General features: G+C 43.5%; 1 protein-coding gene across 1 annotated transcript; it reads right to left on the bottom strand.

The window, feature by feature from the left end:
- Positions 1–3,536: 3,536 nt before the first annotated feature.
- On the bottom strand, positions 3,537–17,596 carry OVOL2 (ovo like zinc finger 2). The gene is made up of 4 exons (XM_069955104.1): positions 17,120–17,596; positions 14,878–15,137; positions 8,919–9,105; positions 3,537–4,236 (listed from the first exon to the last, which is right to left on the bottom strand). The coding sequence occupies exons 1-4, from the start codon at positions 17,217–17,219 to the stop codon at positions 3,926–3,928; spliced, it is 858 nt and encodes a 285-aa protein (XP_069811205.1). The 5' UTR covers positions 17,220–17,596; the 3' UTR covers positions 3,537–3,925.
- Positions 17,597–18,180: the final 584 nt, after the last annotated feature.

The following is an 18,180-nucleotide window of genomic DNA, read 5'->3' as shown; positions in this document are numbered from 1 at the left end:
TCTCCCCAGGGATCGCTGTCTGACTTGCGGCTCCATTCATTCTGTTTTGACCCACAGGAAAGGGCTGAATAAAGAATGAATAGAGCTTCAATACAAAAGGAGCTGGGGGCTGATCTGGTGAACGCCACGGGACACGAAGGTCAGACCCCCGTGATCTCATACTTGTCCCCTATTTTGTGGGTGCCATGACAGTTTCTATGTATCTCTATATGACGGTCATGGAATACATACTCCATGCGCTTGAGTATCCAAAGAAAAGCCACGTAGAAACAAAGGGTCAAAGCACTCAGCTGAGCACTTCTGTCCCTTGGTTCTAGTGATCAGTGAGGGGTCTCAGCTGAATCCCCACAAATCACATCTTCTAAAATGTCACCATGATGTTTTAGAAGTGGAATAAAAATTTACATACACTTTAAAGACTCCATGTAATCAGAGTACTGGGATTTTTGCTGGTTCTTGATAGAGATTAAGTCCACTGTAATACACTGATACTTAGGTCTTTATATTATATAAGTTTTTGTAGAAATTAAAGGGGATACTCCTGAGATTAACCCCTTCACGTCACCCATACGGCTATATATGGGCCATTCCATCCAAACTGAACCTTTTCGTAACACCCAGTTAAACCTAGTAAAACTGCAATTTAAACACTAAAGTTATAAATATACATTAAGAGTCTTAATGTATATTTATAACTTTTGTGGTTAAATTGCATTTTTTTAATTCGCGTAAAAAAAAAAGAAATGTTTACCTAGGTGTTACAAAAAGGTTCAGTTTGGATGGAATGGCACATACCCCGTGCAGCAGGAAGGTATATAAACGTTCCTGACTGTGAAGGGGTTTTAATGTGTGCAGGGCCATTTCAATGCGATCGGCCCTGCGAACATTCCTGTCCCCAGACCTGGGAATGACAGGCAGCTGCTGTCCCGCCACAATGCTCAGCGATCGCGGTGTTTAAGGTAGTCAGTAACAGGACAAGGACCTGTCACTGACTGGGATGCAGGGGTCCCGATCACTTGTACTAGCAGGTGAGGGTAAGCCACTTACCTTAGTCCTGTCGGATCGGCGATTTGTTCATAGAGCCTGCTCTCAGGCAGACTATGTACAGATTGCCGATAATACTGATGAATATTACGCAGTATTGCATATAAGTCCCCTAAGGAACTTATATATGCAATGCAAAGTGTGTAAAAGAAATAAAAAGTTATCGTAGCACGTGGAATCGTCTGATCTATTGAAATATAAGCCCAAAAAAAAAAAACACACCTTTCTCTCACACCAATATGATACCAATAAACTAGAGATCATGGATAAAAAAAAAAAATGACACCCCAACTAGCCCTGTAGGTGAAAAAATAAGTGATATTGCTTCAATTTGACCCAGACATCCGGGCATCAATGACTTTGGTCATAAAGGGCAGGCTCGGACTGGACCACTGGGGGGCCGGTGGGCCCGCCCCCCTTTGAAGGGCCCTGTGCTGGAGGTGGGCCTCCTGTTAAGCCTCTCCCTATAATCGGGAGATCAAGGGGCCCTCAGCTGCCTTTCATGGTCCTCTAGTGATAGAAGAACGGCAGCAGGACCCCTTCTTTCTCTCCACTAGTGTAAACTCATATGGCCCCCCCCCCCCCCTTGCACTGAAGTGGTATGGTCCGGTCCTAATCCACCCCCGGATTGGCTCTCTTCCTGCCCGTCACTAGAGGCTCCCTCTGTCCCCACAGGAAACAAACCCTCACATGTGGCAGCAGGAAGAGGCAGAAAGCTGCACAGGGAAGCAGCAGCAGGGCCCCCTCCATCCCTCCTGCAGTGATGTCTCCCCCCCTCCTGCTGCTCTGTGCTGTCGGTGCCGGGGAGAAGGGGGAGAGGCTGCAGGCTGCACAGAAGAAGGTGGAGATGGAGACTAATGGAGGCCCTGGAGTTTCCTGCATATAGTCAGTGTGAGTTTCTGTATATTTGTGTATCCTTGTCATCTGTAAAGTGTGGCTATCTGCGTGTGTGTAGTGTGGCTATCTGCGTGTGTGTGTGTGTGTCTGTGTAGTAAGGCTGTGTGTAGTGTGGCTATCTGCGTGTGTGTGTGTCTGTGTAGTAAGGCTGTGTGTAGTGTGGCTATCTGCGTGTGTAGTGTGGCTATCTGCGTTTGTGTGTGTCTGTGTAGTAAGGCTGTGTGTAGTGTGGCTATCTGCGTGTATAGTGTGGCTACCTGCGCGTGTTGATATTGGACAAATACGGCTGATAATTGTTTCGTGCAATAGGGCCTTAAGAGCCGGGTAGTGCCCTTGAAGTATGTGTCTGTGTGTGTTTGTTTGATTAGATGTATGTATGTAAGGTGTGTGTGTATCTGTGTGTATCTCAGTATGTGTACAATGTCAGATTAGTCCTTAATCTGAATGTACTATCAAATTTATGTAAAAAAAAATTAGTACACTGTACTAACATGAAAGGTTTGGCATCGGTTATGTACAGTATATGTATGTAGGGTGGGCCCCTAGAATCAATTTCCCTGGTGGGCCCAGGGACCCCAGTCCGACACTGATGAAGGGGTTAAAAATGTGTTTTGAATACATTGCTTTAACAAAGAGATTTGTTCCCCATGTATTGTATTATATATATATATATATATATATATATATATATATATATATATATATATATATATATATATATATATTTATATTATTTATATAACACTGTGGGAGCACAGGCTGCCCAACACGATTGCGTATCCAACAGCCCCTGCAATGTGCAGTGACCACTATCACCACACACTGTGCTCAAAGCAGACCAATCGGTAATGGGGATCACCGCTCCCATTGCAGAGGCTGAATATACAGTACACAGGGTACTCCTCCTTTATAAATAGGGCTGAGGACAGAGTAGGGGGATCAGGCACCGCAGGGGATTATAGCCATGCAGTTCCCAAAACAAATGATGGTGGTAGCAGAGAGGCCGTGTTGCCCCTTATGGCTGCCAGGCATTCAAAGTAATATAACTTTATGATTAGCAAAAAAAAAGTGTCAGTCTCCAGAGTACCCCTTTAGGCTATGTTCACACTACGTAAAACTACGGCCGTAGTTCTTGCCGCAGAACTACGGCTGTAGTTTTGAGGGGTGGAACATAGCCTTATTTTCAATGGGATCCCGGCCGGAGCGTACACACATCGTATGCGCTCCGGCCGGGATCCCATGCGGCGCTGGAAAAAACTGACATGTCAGTTTTCTGCAGCCAGAATTCAGTGAATTCTGGCCGCAGAAAGACCTGTCAGTTCACACAGTGAAGCAAGCGGCTCCGGCAGCTTGCTTCACTGTGAGCTATGGGAAGCTCTGATGCGGGCACGCGCATCAGAGCTCCGTGGCCGGAAAGATCAGGGGATGATCCAGGCTGAGACCGGCCGGGGTCACGGAACGGCCGGGTGTTCACGTTGTGTGAACATAGCCTTAAAGTTATAGGAACCAGTTGTCTATAGAGATCTATAATAAAGTTTGCAAATGGGGGCAAAAGTACATGTGAAAAATCTTGAAAGGAAAAAAGGAAACAAAACTTGTAAACCTTACATTTATTAAAAAGGTACCAGCACCCATTATATATATAAAAACATAAATGTTATTTAAAAAAATCTTAGTATACAAAGTAAATGTATATTTTTTACAATTGTTGGTACAGAGACACAACATAGTCTTACATCTATCATATATCCTCATATGTACACACTTTCCCAGTACCAAAGCAGGGCGTTAAATAACCAAGATGAAATAGCATTTTTTTTTTTTCATTGTTTAAGCTAATTCAGTAGTTTCCTCCATGACAGATTTAATTTATCTACAGTTTGTTGTATTAAAATGTAGGAATATCCAGTAAAAATAATAAAATTAGCAGTAAAAATTGTTCATATCACTTGTAAACATCTGTACAAAAAGGTTCATGTGCGTCTCACTCCCCTTCTTCCTCCGATTCGGGACTCCCCTGAAGCACAGATACAATTTTGTTCTGTAGAAGGGCTGTCAGTTTTTTGGTGGTCTTCTTAAGGAAGGCGCTGCCGGGGTGGGTATTGTAAACATGCAAATATAAGTCCTCCTGGGAGGGTCCAGTGTAACCACATTCTTCACACACAAAGAGCTTGTCCCTCCTCTGCTTATACGCATACCCTTGCTGCACCCCGTGGATTTTCTTTAGATGAGATTCCAATGAGCAGCGCTGCGTAAATGCTTTGTTGCAGACGTCACATTTATATGGCCGGATACCTGTAATTAAGTAAAAAAGAAAAAATGGTTAATAGTTACATTGATATACTGTCTATATTAGGTCAGTTGTTGCTTCCCATACAGTTTAAAGGGGAACTATCAGCCGGTTAGAATCATCTAACTTGCAGATCGCTCCCTTTTGTTTACGGAGCGCTGAGGATGAAGGTATGTCTCTTAGGTTCATCCTTGGTGCCATTCCCGCACTGTTTATTCTGCATTAGGAGCAGGTATGCTTTAACATCTGCTGTATATAATGCAGAAAGTGGTGTATTCTTTCCAGTCTGACACAGTGTTCTCTGCTGCCACCCATCCCCATAGAAAACCTCTCCTGTTCTGGACAGTTCCTGACAGACAGAAGTGGCAGTACAGAGCACTGTGTGAGACTGGAAATACACCACTTCTTGTAGCACATACAGCAGCTGATAAGTACTGGAAGACAAACAGGATTTACAAAACTTTCTGACAGTAGTCGATGTTCATTGTCCCTGTACTTTATTGGTTTGAATTAGAGAGGGGACCGCTTGGCCCTCCAGCTGTCCAGGCATGATGAGAATTGTAGTTTTACAACAGCTGGAGGGCCGGATGTCCCCCATCCCCGTTTTAAATGGGCACTTTGTAATACTTCATATTCCCTGTAGGGTCACTACAGGAAAATTTAAACACTTGCTACCAAGTCTCCACAGATTACAGACAACTTCTTTATCCCCTTGCTGCATGACATTAGTTCAGTATGGGGAACAGGTTATTCCCACACAACTTTGTATTATTTACTATTGCAATATACTGTATATATTTTTAGATTTGGCTGGAGTTCCCCTTTAAGAGGTCAAAACATATCAGTGATAACCAATGAAGTCAGAGTGTTCCCCAGGCCTATCCCTATGGGCCCTGTAGCAGCTGCTATTAGTGGCTTTTATGCAACATAAGATAACTCCTTGGCACAAACTCATGTACATGTAGGGGACATTTCCTGCACTCTAGCATACATTTATCATACTGAAGAAAAGGGGGGTAAAAAAGGTGCGTCTGTTTATCTCAGTTTAAGGTGTAAACTGTTTTCCATTTTAAAAAGAAAACGTAGATATTTGACATTTATGTGCGTGTATCTGCTATCAGTGCTGGTTATTTCCAACCTGAAGAATGCCCATGACTCATGCCGCTATCTCCAGGGTGGAGAATGAACCTAGCACATGACTGACTGATCCCACACAGGTAAAGTGTTTGTCCCTTATATCTGGAATGATATATAAATCCACTTGCAAGAATGATGGAATCGAAGCAGGAAATTAAAGGAGATCTCATTCAATACAATAGTTTTGAGATGGCCAACATGGCCACTTTCTTCCAGAGACCGCACCACTCGTCTCCAGATTGGGCCGGGCTTTACTGCTCAGTTTCTTTGAAGTGAATGGAGCTTAAAGGGGTACTCCAGCGGGGGGGGGGGGGGGGCAATTTTTTGCTGGGACCGGGGAGGAGATGGACGAGGGAAAAGACATCCACTCACCTCCCCGGTTCCAGCGGCGGGTCCCGCATCGCTGCGCTCCAGTGCCCAGCCGCTTCCGGGTGTCTGACGCGAGCCCGAGACATGATGTTTCAGGTCCGCTCAGCCACTCAGTGAAGGAGGTGGGATCTGAGCGGACTTGAAACGGATCCCGCCTCCTTCACTGAGTGGCTGAGCGGATCCGAGACGTCACGTCTCGGGCCTGCGTCAGACACCCGGAAGCGGCCGAGCACCGGAGCGCCGCGATGGGGGTCCCGCCGCTGGAACCGGGGAGGTGAGTGGACGTCTTTTCCCTCGGCCACCTCCTCCCCGATCCCAGCAAAAAATTGCCCCACCCGCTGGAGTACCCCTTTGATTGCAAACCGCACCTGAACAGGAGACAAGAGTTATGTCTCTGAAAGAAAGTGGCCATGTTTTTGTAGCACTGGATAACCCCTTAAATTATGCTTGATATCGGTCATCTATGTATTTAGTATGAAGTAGAATAGCTAAATGACCATTCTGATGAAGAGGAAGGTGGCCTCCTCGAAACACGCTGCTAAGCCAATAAAACATCTTTGATCCAGAATCCGAATCATATCCTGTGGAGAACTACAAGGCCCAGGAAGACATAAAGGGAGTGCACCATCAAAACCGCTGATTTTCTCTTTTCCCTCCTATATCTAAATGACCATCCTGTAAGCGAGGATAATGCAACCAAGACAATTTACCCAGACAGAGCATGTAATGCACACTGACACAAGAAGAGCTGCCCTTCCTCATATAGTAACACTGTAATAGACAAATCCAACTTTGGAAAGATTAAAGCGACTCTGTTCCCACAATCTGACCCCCTAAACTGCTTGTACCTTCAGATAATTGCTTTTAATCCAAGATCTGTCCTGGGGTCCGTTCGGCAGGTAACGCAGTTATTGCCATAAAAACCTTTTAACCCCTTAAGGTCAAAGCCAATTTTCGTTTTTGCGCTTTTGCTTATTCCATTTTAAGTTTTAAAGTCAACAGCGCTTGCATTTTTTCACCTAGAGACGTATATAAGCACTTATTTTTTGCAAAACCAATTGTACTTTGTAATGACAGGCATTATTTTTCCATAACATATGCTGCGAAACCGGAAAAAAATCATTTGCGCTGTCAAATTGAAAAAAAAACTAATTTGTTTTGATTTCGGGGAGTTTTGCATTTACGCCGTTCGTCCCATGGTAAAACTGACTTGTTATGCATGTTCCTCAAGTCGTTACGATTACTATGATATATAACATGTATAACTTATATTGTATCGGATGGCCTGTAAAAAATTCAAACCGTTGTTAACAAATATACGTTCCTTAAAATCGCTCCATTCCCAGGCTTATAGCGCTTTTATCCTTTGGTCTATGGGGCTGTGTCAGGTGCCATGATGCGTTCTTTCTATCGGTACCTTGATTGCGCATATACGACTTTTTGATCACTTTTTATTACATTTTTTCTGGATTTGATGCGACCAAAAATGCGCAATTTTGCACTTTGGGATTTTTTTGCGCTGACGCCGTTTACCGTGCGAGATCAGTGATGTTATTAATTAATAGTTCGGGCGATTACGTGTGCGGCGATACTAAATATGTTTATTTATTAATTTATATTTATAAAATGGGAAAAGGTGGGTGATTTGGACTTTTATTAGGGGAGGGGATTAATAAAAACACTTTTTTACTTTTTTTTTTACTGTAACTAGAAGCCCCCCTGGGGGACTTGTATATACATAGCACTGATCTCTCATAGAGATCAATGCTGTGTATATACACAGCAAAGATCGATTAGATCGGTCATAGATTACTATGGCCTGCTGCAGGCCATAGCAATCTATTGCCGAGCCGGGATCAGCGTCATTCCGACGCTGAGACCAGGGCTGGCCAGAAGAACGGATCTCCCCCCCGCCGATCGCATCGCGGGGGGGAGGTCCGACCCACTAGACACCAGGGATAGTGTGTATAAAGCACTTCAATGCAGCTGTCAGGTTTGACAGCTGCATTGAAGTGCTTAATTAGCCGGCGCGGCAACGGGACCCGCGCCGGCTAACAGAGGCACTGCCCGGCTGCACGTGTCAGCCGAGATCAGCGCCGTTCAGAACACCCCCCGCGGCACCATGACGTATCAGATACGTCATGGGTCGCTAAGGGGTTAAACTTGCAGCCCTGAGCCCAACGGCCGTGGCCTATATTGTGTATGCATTGGGCTACCACACCCTCTCCGTCCCTCCTCCCCGCCTTTCTCATCACTAGGAATGCTCCAGGCAGATTGTCTCCTATTCCTCAGCTGTGTAAGGATGGCCCATGGGCTGGATCATTAAGGCACCTGTGCAATGTTCAGACAGGAGAAAATGTTTGGGAGCATTTCTAATGATAAGGAGGGACAAAAAGGTTGTGCCGCCCTAATGCATACACAATCTAGGCCACGGCCGTTTGACACAGGGCTACAAGTTTAAAAGTTGTTTTTAAGGACAAAAAAGAAAAAAAAACACTTAACTCTCTCTCTCTCCCCCCCCCCCCCCCCAAAAAACAAAAAAAAACACTATAACTATACTCCAAATTCATAGTCTCCCAATGTTTTTCAACTGGCTGGTGAGAGTGTCTTTCTTTGAAATATCCAACCCTACCCCTGTGTGAGTAATAAAAGTGTTCCCAACATGAAGGCCCACTGCCAGATCAGCAGAGATTTCCTCCGTCAATGTGAGAGTTTCCATGGCTACAAACGTGTCACGAGACTAATGCACTGGACCCCCCATTCTGATCCATTGGAAGTCATGTGTATTCCAGTCTCATGGCACGGTCGTAGCCATGAAGACCCAAATTTCCACATAAAGGGCCAGATCACGCGGACTAAAACTGGCAGAATTCTGTGGCGGAATCCCACCTGCCTGTGTCATATAGGCAGTCTATGGGAGGCTCGCACACCTCCTCTCTCTGTGAGGAAAAATTGACATGTCAGTTCTTCCGAGCGGAGAGAGGAGGCGCGAGCCTCCCATAGACTGCCAGTATGACACTGAGGCTGGCGGGATGCCGTCCGTTTTACTCTGTGTGAACTCAGTCTCTGCTGATCCAACAGCGGGCCTTCATGACAGGTATACCTTAACATCATAAAAGCCAAACACATGTGACCTGCAGAGGGCAGCAAAGAGTTATAACAGCGAGCACAGGGTGCCTACCTGTGTGAGTCCGAACATGTCTCTTCAGATCAAAAGTATCATTGAATCCTTTACCACAGAAGGTGCACAGGTGCCTTTTAACCTGGTTGTGACACTTGAGGTGACGATTGAGCATGCGCTGCAGACGGAACCCTTTACCACAGATGTCACAGCTATAAATCTCCTCGCTGAGCGTTCCAGTGGTGACCTGGGAAAATACACAATGCAACTCACTGTTAGAACAAATACAGTATACCTATAAACAATGGACATGTCTTAACAGTGATGCTTAGAGTGATGTATTTTGTATTTTTACATGTGGGTCAAAGTAAATCTATTAATGAGACTCTTTATATGGTTTTAGATATGTTGATATATTAAGTGAACTACTGGGGAAATATATCAGACCATCTTTGGCTGGATTTACCCTTTAAATTCCCTCCAGCTTCACCACTCAACATTGATAAATAGCTTTCTGATACAAAACTGATTACATTTGAATTGAACCCCACAGATCTATATTGGGTACTGACAAACATACTGATAGGTTAGTTAGGAATTTCAGTTGTGAGCCCCAATGGGACCAGAAACAAGCTGAGTGCAGTGCTGCAGTATATTCTGATGGATGAAAATAAATATATATATCTCCCATAATAATCAGTGAGGAATGGCCCAGTAATTGGGCAGGTTGTATTGTATCCTGTCTGATCCTTCCCCTTACCCCACAGTCATAAGCCGTGCCATAAGCCGTGCCACAGATGTTAACAGGTGGTTATCTTTATTATTATTTTTTTAATGCATGTTCAGCTGGGCCAAGCAAACATTTACAATACAGTCAGTACTGATAACTGGTGGCCAAACAATTGTCCGGTGTCTTTTGCCAGTTTAAAGCTGATCATATACATTGGATAAGTGTTGGTTGAACTGAGTGTACATGCATTTGGAGAGGTAGATCAGGAGAGATGTGTATGGGCAGGGAATGTTTCATCAGAAAATTACCTTTTGTTTAATTCATGTTTTTAGTTTAAAGAGTCACTGTCGTATTTTTTTTTTTGCAGAAATCAATAGTCCAGGCGATTTTAAGAAACTTTGTAATTGGGTTTATTAGCCAAATCTGCCATTATCTGCATGTAAAAAGCCTTTTCCCAGGTCCCCCCCTCCTTCCTCTTTTTCATCCACTCTGAAAAATCTGAAAATTGTGACTTGTTGCAGGAGACGTCCCCTGTCTGCTCTAGGGAGAGGGGAGGGGGAAGGAGGGAGTTAGCCGGCAGCAGAAAGCAGATAACAGAGGATTACAGGCACGGAGCTGGGTGACAGCTGTAATCTGAGCTCAGACAGGTCAGTGGTGACTGTCACAGGAGATATCCCGTGAGGGATTTGTAGATTAACTCTTTGTTGTCCTGTTTTGGTCTTTTCTTTAGCTCTCTCCATAGGAGAACAATGAAGACAGGGGGGAGAGCTTCAAACTGCTTTTTCATGATAAAAATGCATTTTTCGGATAATAAACCCAATTACAAAGTTTCTTAAAATCGCCTGGACTATTGATTTCTGCAAAAAAAAAATTCACGACAGTGACACTTTAAACATTAAAAAGGGGTACTCAGGCCAATATGTAGAAATCCAGGGCAGACAGGGATGGGAACTAGAGATGAGCGAACTGGGTTCGGGTTCAAGTCGATCCGAACCCAAACGTTCGGTATTTGATTAGCTGGGGCTGCTGAAGTTGGATAAAGCTCTAAGGTTGTCTGGAAAACATGGATACAGCCAATGACTATATCCATGATTTCCACATAGCCTTAGGGCTTTATCCAACTTCAGCAGCCACCGCTAATCAAATGCAGAAAGTTCGGGTTCGGATCGACTCGAGCATGCTCGAGGTTTGCTCATCTCTAATGAGAACATAAAAAAGTTATACGTGCCCACCTTATGCAGTGCCAATGCTCACCCTCACCCTTTGGTGTCTTCTAGCTCCTGATCCGGTGACATCATGACCTAGCTCAGAAACGCCCGCTCAGCCAATTAGTGACTAATATATGGCTGTAAATTCAGATACTGCAGGGAGCGGGAAAAAGCTAGCAGATCATCAGGGAGCTTGGAAGAGGTTTGTATAATTTTTTTTTTGTCCCTTTTTTTTTTTTTACAAGCCGGCGATTTCAGGTTAACAATAAACAATCTCGTTTGCGATCATTTATTGTTAAAAATCGCTTAGTGTAATAGTACCCTAAGGCAGACATCTCTGCAATCAGTGACTGGCTGAGTGGGTAACTCCTGTCACAACGATACAGGAAGCTATGAGAAACAGGAGACCGGAGGGTAACAGTGAGCTGGTGGCGTAGCAGGGGCATGGGGACAGGTAAGTATAACTTCTTTATTATGTTATCACTCCCTGCCCGCCCAAGATTTTAACTTTTGGCCAGAGTAGCCCTTACAGAATTTTTGGTAATTATCCCCCTAAAATTTGGCATTTTACTGTCTATATTATGAAATAACCCTGAGATATTGCAATTTTCAATTTGCCCACTGGGCTTAAAACGAAGATGCGACTTCCTGTTCTGTATGCTCTATTTATCAACACAGGCAGTATAGTGAAAGGTGACACTAATATATAGATAACAGAGCTGCGCACAATGGCTGTTGCTCACTACCCGGCCCCCTCTCCTGTGGAATGAGCCCATAGAGCAGGGGTAGGGAACCTTAGCTGTTGCAAAACTACAACTCCCATCATGCCTGTACAGCCAAAGCTAAAACAGTGGCTGTCCAGGCATGATGGGAGTTGTAATTCTGCAACAGCTGGAGAGCCAAGATTCCCTACACCTGCCATAGAGCATGCTCACAAGCGTGTCCTATACAAATAACAGGGTTTGTAGATGTTCATTGTGCCCATAAGGGTTGCAGTATAGCTTGTCACTAAATGCTCTTAGGCAAGATGGTTGCCAAAATAATAATTTACTATGAATTAAATAAAAATAGAAACCGCTCAGAAATAAAACAACATGTTCCAGTACCTGGATCTTAGCAGTAATAATAAATCTGAGTGATACATTCTCTTTAAGCCACATTCGCACTTACCTAAGAAAGCAAGCGAACAAAAGCACGCCCCCATGCATTCACCAATAGTCAGGATTAGAGATGAGCGAACCTGGAGCATGCTCGAGTCCTTCCGAACCCGAACGTTCGGCAGTTGATTAGCGGTGGCTGCTGAAGTTGGATAAAGCCCTAAGGCTATGTGGAAAACATGGATTTAGTCATTGGCTGTATCCATGTTTTCCAGACAACCTTAGAGCTTTATCCAAGTTCAGCAGCCCCCGCTAATCAAATGCCGAACGTTCGGGTTCGGATGGACTCGAACCCGGTTCGCTCATCTCTAGTCAGGATTGATCAGGAATATTGAAAAGCTATCGGTGAATCCATGGGGCCATGGTTTCAGCTGCATGCATTCCTGTGCATGTGTAAATGCAGCCTAAACATCAACAGATCTCTCCAATGACTATCTATGATCAAAAGACCACCTGTAGAGTAGTGTAGTGTAGTGCAAGAGGGTATAGGAAGGTTACATTTTAGCAACTTGGAGATGAAGAAAATGAGAACCAATTCTAATATAAAACATAATGTATGAGTAAATAGTGTTCTCAGACTGGTATTGGTATCTATAAGATCTGTCTGAGACTCCTTCAGGTCAGTGACTGGGGTTATTGATCTTCAGGAAATAGTAAGAGACTGACTGCACGGTCTGTCACTGATCAAAGACTCTGATTCTGGGGCAATGGAAAGCTTCAATCAGAAGCAATTGCCCTGAAGAGATGTGCTCACTCAGATGTGACCAGCAGTGCTCCTGTGTACAATACGGCTATATCGCAGAGCTCTCCTGCATTACCACAAAGCGACAATGGGTACACTTGTATGTTTTATTTTAAGAACTACGAGGGAGATTTATCAAGCATGGTGTAAAGTGAAACTGGCTCTGTTGCCCCAAGCAACCAATCAGATTCCACCTTTCATTTTCCAATAAGTCTGTGAGGAATGAAAGGTGGAATCTGATTGGTTGCTAGGGGCAACTGAGCCAGTTTCACTTGGCACCATGTTTGATAAACCTCCCCCTATACTTCTATTAGTCTTATCATTGCCATAAAAGCTTTATCCATAAGTACTAATACCAATAACCTGATTGTAGTATAGCCAAAGCGAAAGTGGTGACTGACACAGGGAAAAACTATGAGACTAGATTCACACTTCCAATTCCCCCCAAAAAGTGGCTGAAAAACGCTGTGATCAGATGTTATCTGGGAGTCAATGGAGAAATAGGAAATGCAATACCTACATGGTATTTTTGTCAGAAACACAACATGTTATGCTATAACGTATTAACTTCTATAGGTGGAAAACAGCAAAAAGAAAAAGCAATGGGAACCTAGCCTATGGTACCATTCACAAAATCGGTCGAGCAACGGACAGCACTATGGACGTTCATCCGTAACCCTTTGCATTTGCACTGATCGATTCATTGAGAATAGGTGATCCAGATCCAGGCTTCACAATGGCTTGCCGAATTTTTTTTTTTTTTTTTTTTTTTTTATAGCGGCCACAGAAATAAATGGATCCCTATTTGCAGACACAATAAAGGATGTGTGAAAAAAGCCTTAGTCTGTCTAGTCTAGTTAACAGTGGTGATGAGTAAACATGTTCGTATGAACACAACGCTAATTGTTCGTGGTCGCCGACCACAATTTTTTTAAGGATCGGAATGGTTATAACGATCATTTTTGATCATGCGAATGTTTATCTCGCGATCTACGCAACTGTGCAATTTATGCTTTACACCTGATTATCTGTACGCATGTGCGTAACTAGACCGAAACATAGGCAACGGCGTAATTTACGTTTAGCACCTGATAATCTATAAGCATGTGCATAACTCTAAACCAAAACATACCCAACTGCGCAATTTACGCTTTGCACCCGATAATCTGTACGCATGTGCGTAGACCGAAACCTACGCATCTACTGTACGTTTGTTATTTGTTCAGTGAACACAAACCAATCACAATAATTTTTTTTATGTTTATGTTCGGGATCCAAACCAAACATCGGGATGTTCGCTCATCACTAGTTAACACCAAAAATTAGGTTAGGTTCATACTGCGTTTTGGGTTTACATTTCATAGGTTTCCTTTTTATAACATTTTTACTGCTGCATAGAAAACAATAGTAATCTGCGCAACTGTGTATGGGGTACAGCAGAATCCGGTTCTAGAATCCATTTAAAATGTATAATTTTAACCTTCTTAGAAGTATAAAATTTGTACTTAAAAGAACGAGTGAGGCTTTTGTAATATCTCTTATCTAGGTATGCAAAAATGAAAATGGAGTGAGTATGTGTACAACAGGCTACACCTGTCATACAAGGAAAAAAAGAACTCCATAAAGCTGGGTGCAATCCATCAATATGGCAGCACCCAACAGAAACAACCCTTCAGTGCAGGACTAAATACGGTTTGTAAACTTGTTTCTCAATTAAAGCTTCACAAAGAATACAAAGATAGTGCATAGTTATCGTAAATCTATGATCTGCTTTTTTTTTTTTTTATAAGCTTCAGAAATATAAATCAATACAGCACAAAACCTAAGGTATATCCTATAAACACTTGCTGCGTAGTGGACTAGGATGTATTGCTGCTGCGTAGTGGACTAGGATGTATTGCTGCTGCGTAGTGGACTAGGATGTATTGCTGCTGCGTAGTGGACTAGGATTAATTGCTGCTGTTACCAGCCAATTCAGACAAGACAGACACCAACTACAGTGTATTACAATAGGATTCAATAATCCCCGCCCCCACAAGTGCTACTTCATGTAAATATTTACATAAAACACATCTAATAACTCTACAACACATTGATACAATTAGATACAAAGTTTCTGGTTCCTGTAAACAAAGTAAAAGGTGAGGATTTTGGCATTCTGCCCTCACATAGTATCAAATACCTTAATTTTGGATCTGGTGGAGGATTTCTTAAGATTCAGAGCTTGTTCCTCAGCATTCTCTTCACTGCTTCCTTTGGCTTCAGGTGATAAGTCATCCTCACACTGGTCAGCAGCACTGCTGGGGGTAGTAGTCAGGCTCCCATTGCAGAGGCTGGAGTCACTGCTGCCCCTCTCAGGGCTGTCTCCTACAGGGTCCCCATTGCTGCTGCTATTACTTAGGCTGTCTTCAGTCACATACTTGAAGATGCAGTCAATACTGTCTAGAGACAAAACACCAGGGTGGAGGTGAGTAAGCAGATAAGCTGCAGAAGAGGAGAGCATCACCTGCAGGGTACAGTTAGGCAAAGGGTGGCTTTTTTTTCTAAAGTGAAATGAAAGGCAAATATGTAAAGCTGATCCCTTTCCCCCAGAGCAACAATCACTAGAATAGGAGGCTGTGGGGGAGGAGGAGGAGGAGGAGGCAGGTGAGGGCTGCGCTGTTTGAACTCAGGGTGTAGTCACTATGTAAGTCTCTCATTAACAAGTCAATGGCATAAAGCAAACACATAGGAGCTGCTGCTGCACTGATGGCGTGGACTTTCCGTTAGATTGGGAGAGAAGGAAGACAAACATGGAGCAGATAAGAGGCTCAGTCTGTGAGCCCCCCCAATCTCAGACAGGGTCCCCCCTCACTCCCAGACATGTCATGCCCCGCAGCCCTGCACTGAAGGGCTCCCATTGTTCTAAAGACAAACACAAGATCACCCAGCAGCAGGGCACCTGCACCACTTGTGCAAACAGCACAGGTCCTGGAAACTTAGCAATGGAGCAAGGACTCTCTATAGACACTGCTACACACCGGCACAGTCCACTATAACGGATAACCGAGGGGGGTGCTGCACCATAGAAGATGATAGATATAGCAGCAATGACTGACAGGAGAGTGTATGAAGGATATATGAGAGTATATATACATGTACATGCAGGCTATATGGACCAGGAGGTGAGTGTATGGAGGATATATGAGAGTATATATACATGCAGGCTATATGGACCAGAGGTGAGTGTATGAAGGATATATAGGAGGGTATACATGTACATGCAGGCTATATGGACCAGAGGTGAGTGTATGGAGGATATATGAGAGTATATATACATGTACATGCAGGCTATATGGACTAGAGGTGAGTGTATGAAGGATATATAGGAGGGTATACATGTACATGCAGGCTATATGGACCAGAGGTGAGTGTATGAAGGATATATAGGAGGGTATACATGTACATGCAGGCTATATGGACCAGAGGTGAGTGTATGGAGGATATATGAGAGTATATATACATGTACATGCAGGCTATATGGACTAGAGGGAAGTGTATGAAGTCTGTACATGTGATTAGAGAGGATTACAGAGAGATGTATGAGAGGTATATACAGTATACAAGGAAGCTATATAGATTAGAGAGGTATGCCTAAACCTATATATGAAGGTTGGACAGACTGCAGGGAGGCACCAGAGACCTGTATGTATGAAGGGTGTATGGATTAGAGAAGTGTCTATATATACAGGTTCTACAGATTAGAGATATAAAAGAAGTGTATGTTTGAGGTTTTATGGAATATAGAAGGGTATATGGAGACTGTACAGATTCAGATTAGATGCATTTATTTAAGTGTGTGTGTGTGAGAAAGTTGTATAGATTAGAAATGTATGTACAGGTATAAGAAGTGTGTGTGTGTATATATATATATATATATATATATATATATATATATATATGTATAAAGTGTATATATATATATATGTATAAAGTGTATATATATATATATGTATAAAGTGTATATATATATATGTATAAAGTGTATATATATATGTATAAAGTGTATATATATATATGTATAAAGTGTATATATATATATGTATAAAGTGTAATATATATATATATATATATATATATATATATATATATATATATATATATATATGTACAGGTATATGAAATGTGTATATATAAGGGTATGTACAGGTATAAAGGTTGGCTACACTGGAGATATAGCAAAAAGACTTAGGTTACAGAGATATTATATATTAGAAGTGTATGTATGAGGCTGTGTGGATTAGAGGTATACATAAGTATATAAGAAGGCTGTATAGATTTGAGGTGTATTTGGGATATATATATATATATATGAGATAAGCCGGTGTATATGATGCGTGTATGGCGGACCGTGCGCCCCGTGTACTCCCCCTCCCCCTGCTCACCTGGGATGTAGGTGTCCGCTCTCTCCTCGTCGGGCAGCTCGTCCCAGCTGCGGACCACAGGCGGCGGCGTCCTCCTCTTCACCAGGAAGGCTCTGGGCATGGTGATCGGATGGATTCCAGAGATCTCACAGGGAGGGATCGTCTCACCTCCACCTGGAAGGTCCCGCCAGAAGTTCTGAGCCGTGCGGGATGTGTCCGGTGCGGGGAGTATGGCACAGCTCCGGTGTTCTCCGCTACCTGCACGGCACAGCTCCGGTGTTCTCCGCTACCTGCACGGCACAGCTCCGGTGTTCTCCGCTACCTGCCCGGCACAGCTCCGGTCTACTCCGCTACCTGTACCCGCACTCCAAAAACTTCCGAGAAAAGGAGCAATAGAGAACCGCACCAGGAACTGCCGCAGCGCGCATGCGTACTGCAAATATAACGGTGTCAACAAGCTCCTTACCTGTCGGACCGGTTGGAGCGGCTCAGTCCCTGCCCTTCCTCATGGAGCGGCTGCTGAGTGTCTGCACAGGAATGTAACAAAGCCCACAGAGCCTGAGCCCACCGGCTATGGCCTCACCTGCTGGGGGGCTGCACTGTGACTGGGCAGGGACCTGGCTGGGGATGGTGGCCACTAACTTTGCTACAGAATAAACTCAGTGGGGGTAGAAATAGAAGAATGTAGTAAAATAAATATATATATTATTATGTGTGTGTGATCTCCTGTAATACAAATCACATACACAACCATATTCTAGATATGATAAAATAAATATACAGGGAACAAAGGGAGAAACAGTTCAGTTAATTTTGCTTTTAGTTGTATTTATTGGACAAATTTTAAGGCTTTGTTCACATTGCATTCCGGTTATACATTGGGCATCACTTATTCAATGAACATAAAGGTGCCCATTAGAGGTGAGCTAACCGGGTTTGAGTCGATCCGAACCCGAACATTCGTTATTTGATTAGCGGGGGCTGCTGAACTTGGATAAAGCTCTAAGGTTGTCTGGAAAACATGGGTACAGCCAATGACTACATCCATGTTTTCCACATAGCCTTAGGGCTTATCCAACTTC

Source organism: Dendropsophus ebraccatus, chromosome 15, assembly GCF_027789765.1.
Source record: "Dendropsophus ebraccatus isolate aDenEbr1 chromosome 15, aDenEbr1.pat, whole genome shotgun sequence".
In the NCBI taxonomy this organism is placed as follows: domain Eukaryota; kingdom Metazoa; phylum Chordata; class Amphibia; order Anura; family Hylidae; genus Dendropsophus; species Dendropsophus ebraccatus.
The sequence above is the reverse complement of the archived record's forward strand: the minus strand, read 5'-3'. Positions and strand labels throughout refer to the sequence as shown.

Coding starts and splice junctions, on each gene's coding strand:
- OVOL2 (XM_069955104.1), bottom strand. CDS start 17,219: ATGCCCAGAGCCTTCCTGGTGAAGAGGAGGACGCCGCCGCCTGTGGTC. Junction 9,106..14,877: donor CCACCAGATCCAAAATTAAG/GTATTTGATACT, acceptor GTATTTTCCCAG/GTCACCACTGGAACGCTCAG. Junction 4,237..8,918: donor ACATGTTCGGACTCACACAG/GTAGGCACCCTG, acceptor ACTTAATTACAG/GTATCCGGCCATATAAATGT.